This window comes from Trachymyrmex septentrionalis, unplaced genomic scaffold (assembly GCF_001594115.1).
Source record: "Trachymyrmex septentrionalis isolate Tsep2-gDNA-1 unplaced genomic scaffold, Tsep1.0 scaffold40, whole genome shotgun sequence".
NCBI lineage: Eukaryota > Metazoa > Arthropoda > Insecta > Hymenoptera > Formicidae > Trachymyrmex > Trachymyrmex septentrionalis.
Window position 1 is genome coordinate 2911462 of NW_017305569.1, and position 9700 is coordinate 2921161.

The 9700-nt window shown below is 36.2% G+C and overlaps 1 protein-coding gene across 8 annotated transcripts in view; it reads left to right on the forward strand.

Moving 5' to 3' along the window:
• LOC108751091 (protein abrupt) overlaps positions 1-9700 on the forward strand; it is a 121247-nt gene that overhangs the window by 69567 nt on the left and 41980 nt on the right. For 6 of the 8 annotated variants that reach the window (XR_001939464.1, XM_018491048.1, XM_018491053.1 and 3 more), the window contains 4 exons: positions 4473-4697; positions 5097-5297; positions 5471-5636; positions 6483-6542. Coding sequence is in view for 7 of the 8 variants with exons in the window: in XM_018491048.1 (XP_018346550.1) it covers positions 4473-4697; positions 5097-5297; positions 5471-5636; positions 6483-6542 (652 nt within the window). In the remaining variant the exon portion in view is untranslated. Of the gene's footprint in view, positions 1-4472; positions 4698-5096; positions 5298-5470; positions 5637-6482; positions 6543-7433; positions 8360-9700 lie in introns of those variants that run through there. The other 2 variants (XM_018491052.1, XM_018491051.1) reach the window with 2 other exon arrangements.

Consider the following 9700-nt stretch of genomic DNA (forward strand, 5'->3'; position numbering starts at 1 on the left):
TCAATATCTGAGACTAGACAAATGAGATAGACTGTAATGATGGATAGATCGGTATCTTATTTACATTCTTTTTTTTTTTAGAGGATATTGGTTTCCGCCAGAGATGAAGAATTGATACACATTGCGACGAGCACGCAGATCGAATTCGGAAAATCGATTAAATGGGTTATATTACAATACATATATAGGTGAAAATCTTATATTATCCAGCGCGGCCATTTTTGATGATTGAGACAAATTTGTTTGTGCTCGTCGAAGTGTACACGAGCAATTTATCAATTAGATTTCATTTGATAACAAGCGCAACGTGAACGATGTGATACTACAATAAGATCTTTGATGATAGATTGCATCGATATTCACTGTATAATTTTATGTATAATTATAATAGAATTAAACATATATAGTCCCTTTGGAGAGAGAGTTATATTTTGCAAGCGAATGATGAAGTGTAATTAGCAGTTATGTCGACGTATCCTTGCATACACAGTTGTAATCGAATAAGTATCATCCGTTAGGGAATCATGATGATATATATTGTGCAGATCGATACGTATCTCGCGAATTAATCGGAGGCTCTTTGATCATTCGCCTATTCTGCTCTGACGCACACGCGATCATACAATTAATTATTGACCCGTTTTAATCCCGTTAGGTCTAATTAGAGAGGATGGTGTCTCGTCTCAAAGTTGTTAATTGAGTTGGTTAATGCGATAAAGGAGTTCGTAGTGTTCTCATTCTCCTCCCCTTTTGCACCATCCATTGTCTTGCTTCTTCTGCTTCTCTGTTTCGCTTTATCTCTTTTCATTGCGGAATTCTAAAGGTGTGCAGATACCTGCAGACAGTGATTATTTCCACTACTTCAATTATTTGAGTTATTCCCATCAACGAGCTTCCCAGCACCCGATAAAGTTATTGAGGAATCATATATGACATCCTTAATATTCACAAGACCTCAAAATAGATGTGCTCGTGGAAATTTTCTCAAGATGAGCGTATGTGCGAAAACAAATTACAAATTGAAAGAAAAGTTTATTTATATTTTTTTATTCGAAAAATTTAAATCGATAAATCCTTCATTAACATTATCTCCTCGAATTATATGACACATAAATGTGGTATAATAATAAAATATTCCGACGACGGGATGTTCTGGATTGCTCGCACAATTGAACTTTCCTTTATTTTACATCGTATAATAAGGATCGTTTATTCAATCGCATAATTATTATTAAAAAGTGCTTTGTATAACTGCGAGATTATTGGTAAAAATATTTCTCTCCTACGAGCCGCGGGAACTGCCCTTCGAGAGATGAATCTCAATGTATTCGATTGATTAAGTCATGCTTTTGTCGAGATAAAACGCTCGACCAGCATAGATTTTTTTTTTTTCTTTTATTACGAAGCGGCTATCGGCATTTAATAAAATATAGTTCTCCAATTATGAAATTGCATTGTACAATTATATTGATTATATTTGCTGAGAAAAAACTTAGCTTTCTGTTCATCATTTTTTTCAATTTATTTCTCAACAAGAAAAGTCAAGTATTATTTGTATGTATTTATGTATATAAATAATTAAAATGTATATAATTAATATACGTGCTGTACACGTACTAAAAATATTTCGATTAAATTATGCCAATCCCGAAATTTATACTAAATCTTCCTGAACGCTAAGTTACGATTTTTAATTCGGCTTATTAACATATTTTTTTTCAGTTATATCGTTTCTATGCAATATACGCGCACCTTGCTTTCCCATCTCAAGAACCATTTATCCGATACGTTCCGTTGCATGCAGTCCAATAAATCGAGACGCCGCACCTCGCTGCACCGCGTGCACAGACGTTAAGTCGATACTGGCCAATAATAAATGCCTCTGCACATGGCAGCGTCGAACCCTCCGCTGCCTCCGTGGGTTTTCACGTACCGACGTTAAATTCGGGGCATCGATAATCGAAGTTGGAAACGGTTCTTCGCTGAGGTCGCGGCATTGTACATACGTCTCCGCGTATTCGTGTTACAACGTGTATATGTACAGCATCACGTCGTTTCGGTATGTAACTGTGTAGGCAAGGCGTATGGAAAGCCGCGCCATCCCAGGAGGTTCATTAATTATAATTAATATCGCTGTCGATAATGGCACTAGCACTTCGTATAATATTGCCATGACGTACATACATCGTGTCGTGAGACGCCTCCGCTTTATGCGGTCTGCTCTCGCGGTCTTTTCGCAAGAACGATCGTGATCGATGCCGTTATACATCGATGTAACCCTCCATCTAACCGAGAACACGTTGCATGTGTTTGCATATTATTAAAATATGCATCATATATTTAATTAGAAATTTAAAGCAGCTATATCTTTATTATTGCGTAGGTTATATAAATAAAAGAGATGAATCAATAAATAAGTAACTACGATTAATTAAGACGTAGTAAAAATAAGTAAAGTAAATAAGAAATAGTAAATAGGAAAAGAGAAAAGGTAAAATGAAAAGTACTTGTACCTCATCATCTTGATAATTTTGATAATTTTGTCTTCCGTGAGTTACACGGGAAGAATAATTTTGCTGAATCTAAAAAATTTAGTTAGATACAATTTTGAAAATAATAATGTTGTACCATCGAAATAATTATGTAGGACGCTCGAGCATAATGAGCAATGAGTGCAAAAAGTTTTGATGTAGTCTCGCAACTATTATAGCTTGAACGTCCTACATAATTATTTTTAGATGTATATCTAGTTAAATTTTTAGATACTTTAGCAACACACCGTTCTTTCCGTGCATGCACGTAATTATGAAATGACACAATATTTTAGATGTACTATGTTATAAATCTAAACGCTACATAATAGAATATGATATAAATACGAATTTCATCATAAGAGCAAACCGATAACTATATATGTACGTGTAACTTTGCTTGTCGAGGATCAATTGTCACCATCTAACGGTCTCGAAGATCATTCAATATTAAGAGTTAATTCGCTGGTCTGACAGGTGCAAGAATTGATGCCTCAGGTATACGGGAACATCCTGACGTAGATTGAGTATCGATCATTATACGCGTCGTGGTTATAAATTGTCGTTACGAATCAATTGGCCGTCGAGCGTGACTATTCGTGGATGCAATTAACCATCGGCGAAAAGCGATTTCACTCGGTCAATTCGCTGATGAGAAAGGTGAGAAGGTATCTGGGGCACTCTTCGCAATAAGGACACATTTTACGTCATCTCGCTTTAGAATTCTTCATTCTTGTAATTACTTGTACCAAGGTAAAGTTTTTCACTTTGTTTAAAGTTTCATTTGATTAAACAACGATGCAAACAGCGTTGTTCTAAATCAATTACGTTCTTCATGCATGAGTTTAAATAAAGATAAACGTAATTATAATTTATCGACGTGTATTAATGTGTTTTTTTTATCTCGTAGTTTAAAATCTTTCAAGTCACCCTGCTGCGCGTGTTTACGAAAAATTGGCGATTTATGTGGGCTCAAATGTACAAATCGGTGCAGCAATGCACCAAGATGAAGGGGTAGCTCCGACATGGATTAAACGATGCTGATTATATGCATCTCGCTTGTAAATCGTTACAAATTAATCGGCCGCCAGACTCCCCCCTGCGTGTCCATCGATGGATGGGATTAAGCACTTTGCAAGAGGGATCGATTCGCTAGGCATCGATCAGAATCCTCGTACACCTTTTAACCTTTAGCCGATGTTGAATCGTTTACTTTGACAGGAAGAAAAGAATTGTTACTCTTCTTTTTGCACGTTGGATATCTAAGTGTATATGGTTTGCTGAATTTCAGTATACGTGAGAAACGTTCCGTTCTGTTCACCCGGAGGAGGGCGAAAGAAAGGGTAGTATTCGTTACCGTCAAACCTTTTGACCTCTTGCTGATAGAGGATCGATGTATCTCTCTTGGTTTCCTTGATCTTCTCTCGTATGAATCTGCGATTAGAAAAATCGCGCGATTCCTGATGGATCGATTACCTTGATCGATCATGCGTTAGTTAGAGCGCATACTTTTTGTAATTGCCACGCTACGTATAAGATAACTGTAGGTACTAATGGCTGCCCGGGATAGGCTGATAATTAATAGCTGCGATTAATTTGACACTGGTATCTTATATCAAATCTCGTTGAATCAGCGCTGCGTGGATCAGTGCACGGCTGTTCGATTGAATGGAGCAGTATGTTGTATGAGTTTGAAATTGAATCGATTACAAGCTATCTTAAAAGTTTATAATTTCTTACAATTTTATTATGTTTTACAAGTTAAAGTAATTTTCAACAAACAAGTAAAGATATTAAACAATTTCAAATGCAATTACAGAAAAATAGAACTGTAACATTTTGTAATGATGTTTTGAAATTACGTTAGGATGCTCATTTAAGTATTTTGCATTGTTAATTTATGAAAATATGAATTCGAAGGAAATGTCAACTTTTGCGCAGGCAAACCCATGTCCTCACCCAATTGTAATCCTGAAGGATGTGGCGTCGTCGGACATGGAATCCTTGCTACGTTTTATGTATCACGGGGAGGTGCACGTGGGTCAGGAGCAGCTACCTGCTTTCCTGAAGACGGCTCAAATGCTTCAAGTCCGGGGTTTGGCGGACGTTAATAGCGGCGCCACGAAAATTCCACCGTCGTCGGCCGGCAACAACGGTAGCGCACCTGTAAGTTGTCCCCGCGGCAGTTTAATATGGAAGTTGGAAAATTAATTATACGAATTATACGGCTGGTTTCGAACTTTTAATTAATTTAGCCTTAATTAAAACGAATTTTAATTAATGTGCTTTTAACACTACGCCGTCGCCGCCATCGTGACAGGCGGAATCCCGGCTAGAATTTCCTGCTTCGTCCTTTAGCTTTTAATTTCACGACTTATAATAGACGTTAGACAAATATTACGTGGAAGTTTTAATAATGGAGTATCTGGAGTTTCTCTGATTATACATATAATGAGATTATCGAATGTTAAATATTAATTGGAATTAAATTATATGAAGAATGATTGCGTTGCCTTTTTCATGGATGCTGTACTATCATCCATATATTATCTTTAATTTGGTCAGGCAACCCCACGTAACTGGCAGGATAACGGCAGAGGGGATCTCAATGAAAGTGAATTGAGTCCACCAGAAAAACGAGCAAGAAGTTATAGTCCGCCGATAGGAAACCACGTCGAACCAAAATTGGATCTTCAGGAATCCTTGTTAGGCCAGGCACTCGAAGGTGGTCCCACGATACACACGACATCCACAAACAACATACAGGTGAATAAGGATTATGTCAAGTTAGACAACAATAATGATGTTCTATTATACGTAAACGTGTTTCCGCGCAAAAGTAAATTGAAATTTTATGAAACCGATTAGTATCTTTGCAACGATTATAGGTATTTTTTACTGATATTTTACAAATATCGGGGTATTTTGTTAACTTTCAGGCGCAATCAACTGGCGAAGATTCGAATTCTATGTCAGAAAACGAGGAGGATGTGTCGAATCACGGCAGCATTCTTAACGCAGTGAAGACCGAGCCAAGTGATATTTTAAATGATTCTATAGAACATCATCGAAACAGCTTTCCTGCAGCGTTGTTAAGTCTTCAAGGTAATTATTTGTTTAAAATTCTTTTATGTTTAAAATTCTCACATTAAATCTTGTAAAATATTTTATATTTAACATATTGTTATATTATTTTCTCTGTTTGAAATTCATTTAATAATAAATAAATCATATACTTCAAAAATACAAAACAGATTATTGATCTGTTTTAAAAATATGTTTTATATTGATAATTGTTTGTATATTATAAATATCGGCTACTTCGGTATTTATAAGGCAGAGTTGAATTTATGTTGGACCAAAGAAATCCCAGTTTTGTCGAAAGGATGCAAATTAGTTTTTTAATTAATGGCACATTTAATTACTAATTACATTTGTAATTAATTATTAATTCCTCGTCCAGTTACTAATTACTTTCGTAATTAGCAATTAGCCCGACTTAATTACTAATTACGGCTTCAATTAAAATTAATTAATGAATAATTACAATTATTTCTATTTGTGTACATAATTTCATTGTATTCTTTGACTTATGAAAATGTGTTAATATAAATCTATTATGAAATGTAATAAACTAACATATTATTAACATAATTTGATTTCGTTTACTTGTGCTCTAGTCAATTGAGCGATACAAATCTCATGATTTATATTTATACTTACCATAAAACAGTAGTTGACTTTGTTAATGTGTACTGCGTATTATTAAGTATTAAAAAATTAATATTCTATTTTTAATTTATGACAATTTACTAAAAGAAACTGCATTTCATATTTAACATATAAATAAATAATTGCACTTTTCTGTCTTATTTAATAATATTAAATTTTTAAAATAATGACATCTTTGTATGTAATTAATCTAATTGACTCTTTATTTTTAAATTACAGGCATGAATATGCCAGGACCCTCCGGTATGCATCAAGTAGCCAATCAGGATCCGAATTATGGTAAGTTTATCAAATCTATGATTTGATTTCACCCTTTTAAACATTCTTAAAGCCCAGACTAGTATCCTTCCGTCGTTTCCTAAGACTCTGATCTCTCGTTGTTGCGTTGAATGCATGAAACTCTCGTACCTCTCACAACCCTTGTATCCCTTGTCAACTACCCCTCTTATCACACGGTGAGCAGCAACGTATTATGGAGTCGCATCTCAACGGCTCTTCTATGATTTTCATTATTGTGGCGTATCTTACATGGCAGAGACATAAATCTTTTTCATAGTAACTATCATGCAATGACCTTTTTATTCGGAAATGAACATCATATTGTATTTTCGTCACTGTCTTTGTCTGTGATGTGAGGCTTATTTTCGACATCGTATATTACCTTGAAAAATTGTGTAAGTGTGAAATCGATTCGCGTCCCTACTTGCAATATCAACAAAATTTTCAGGCTCAGGAATCGAATTGTAAATCTAAACTTATTCGTAATTATCTAAAATAATTTTAATTATGCGTGTATATCAATGTAGTGATCTTATTCGGTCTCAATTTGAATAAGAATTGGAAAGAAATCGCGATATGGGAAGATAATGAAGAAGAGACGAACAATATAGGGTGCACAAGAGCGCCAGGAACAATTAAAGGTTGCCATATTAACTTGATACGGAAGGATTGAATTCGATTCTAGATTTAGGGAGAGACTCGTTGGGGGAGGGTACAAAAATTATTGAGGGCAAAACCTTGTCTTTAAAACCTGGAAATACACTTTCAGAAAAGAGAAAGTTGAAAAAAAAATATATAAGAAAGGGCAGTGGGAGGCAAAAAAAGCGATTGAATAGTGTTTAAGGAATCGTACGAGGTTGGCTGAGGACTGACATTGGCTGGTGGTTCCAGGGCGGTGGCAGCCCTCTGGAGGAGATGGTTCAAGTTCGAGTTCCGGTTGGCTGCCGGGTTCATCCTCCAAGAACGAGCACGCCGGGTCTGAAACCTACCAGAGCGGCGGAGGTCACAACTCGAAAGGGCAGGATCTCTCAGGCTTGCTTCAGCATCATCACCATCAGCATCATCACCACCATACCACCAGCCAACAGTCGTCGCAGCAACACACCCTCAATACCCTCAACTCCCTCAATAACCTAAACAGTGAGCAACTTACGATGATGCATCAGAAACTGCAGAACAATCTCCAAAGTCTCCAGCAGAGCACTTCTGTCAAGAGTGAGCAACTGAATCTGATATTGCAGTCTTGCGCGAAGGACAAGATCGATATGGCGATACTCCACCAACAATCTCACAGGCGGTATCATCAGCAAAGGGAGGACGCCAATCAAACTGGTAAACCCAAGTGTCCCGAATGCGGCAAGATATATTCGAATAATTCTAATTTAAAGCAGCACATTGTTAACGTTCACACTGTGCAGACTGAGTACATCTCGTGTCACGTGTGCAGCAAGCAATTCAAGACCAAGCAGTACTTGCAGATTCACCTGCTTTCCATGCATGGCATCAGAAAGCGAAAAACTTATCCTCTGTATCACCAGATACAGACACATGTGCAGGCGCAACAGCAATCTTTGCAGCCTGCCTCACAAGTTTCCGCAAGCCAACAGTCTCAACAATAATATTCCTCGGCTGAGAGAGAGAGAGAGAGAGAGAGAGAGAGAGAGAGAGAGAGAGAGAGAGAGAGATATGATCCGAAGATAAGTAGCAATCTGGAAATTGATCGAAGAGGGCTTGCGATTTACATACATGCGTGCGAAAGAATCGTTGATGCCTCATAATTTGTGATTCCCTTGTGAAGACTTTTGACAGACGTTTTTATAGTGATGAATCCATTGTTATTGCGCTATGAAGAAATCAAATGTGAACAACGCGTTGCGCTGTTGTGTGCTTGTGTCTTCAGCGAAAGTGAGTTGACGCTAACGATATTATGATCATAGATGTAAAATATTTTTTTTTTATGAGATGCGCTGAAGGAAGGTGCGTAGATTCAAACATAAACTTTAATATTCATTTGTTGATAATTATCGATATTCAATAAAAGATAATTGCACATCTTTTTACAATGGCGTGCAATTATACAGTTTAATAAGACTGCAATTTTATGTTTTAATTTTGAAAAGATTTTGTAACTAGTTTATTTTAGTTAACGAATATAAATTATGACGAAGAGTTTCTGCTCCGATTTGCATATTATATGAATATCTAATTATTATTTCTTTATGGATGAAGAAATTGTACAATTGCAAATTTTTTGTTTCTTTTTACTTTTTATTTTTTAATTTAACCGAGAAAAACTTAATAATACTCGATTTGTTCATATGAGAACGATGAATATTTAAATTTTTAATTTGATAACAAACCGATCCTATTTCTTATACATATGTTAAAGGTATGCTTCTCAGTATTTTATAATATAATATTTTTATTATTATATTAAATATACTTAATCAAGAGAAAACATATTTACATTTATATGTAAATGTAGATTATTTCGAAGTATTAGTTATTAATGTAATACTTTTCGAATGATTTGATTGCACATTCGGCCTCCCTCTCAGCGCATCAACGACATGGTAGTTAAATTTGACCCTGAGTGTGCCTCGGAAAGACCGCGCCTAAGCGATCGAAGCTCACACTCGTAGGTATTCGTTTTTTATTAGAGTTCGGATAAGGGTGCGGAGGTGTCGATAGGTAAGGCGGAGGCGAAAGAGGGTGCTGGTACGAGAATTGGCCGACCTATTTTCGTCTCGTACCGCAGTGCGCAGTTCACCCTTCGCGTTGACGATAAGCAGGCCTCCTCGATTGGTCGGAAAAGCAAGAACGGGAAAGAGTGTGAGAGAGACAAAGTTAGAAAAAGCTCCGCGAGAGCTTCCTTTACTGCGTTATAACTAGTGCGATAAATAAGGTGGTATGACCAACTCCGTTTTTTGAAAAGCAAATTCGCGTTGTGAAGCCACCCTCTTATGGTATATTCATCGCCTGCTTTTATGAAAGAAATGAGCGGAATGAAGAATTATTCAGAAATGAATGTGAAAGCCGGAGATACGGACTTTCACCTTCAAGGGCTATTGTTATTAATTTCTTGTATCGCTTCTTTTTGTGAAGGAAAGCTTTTAAATATTTATATACATATATGAAATATCGATGAGTCTTGAATT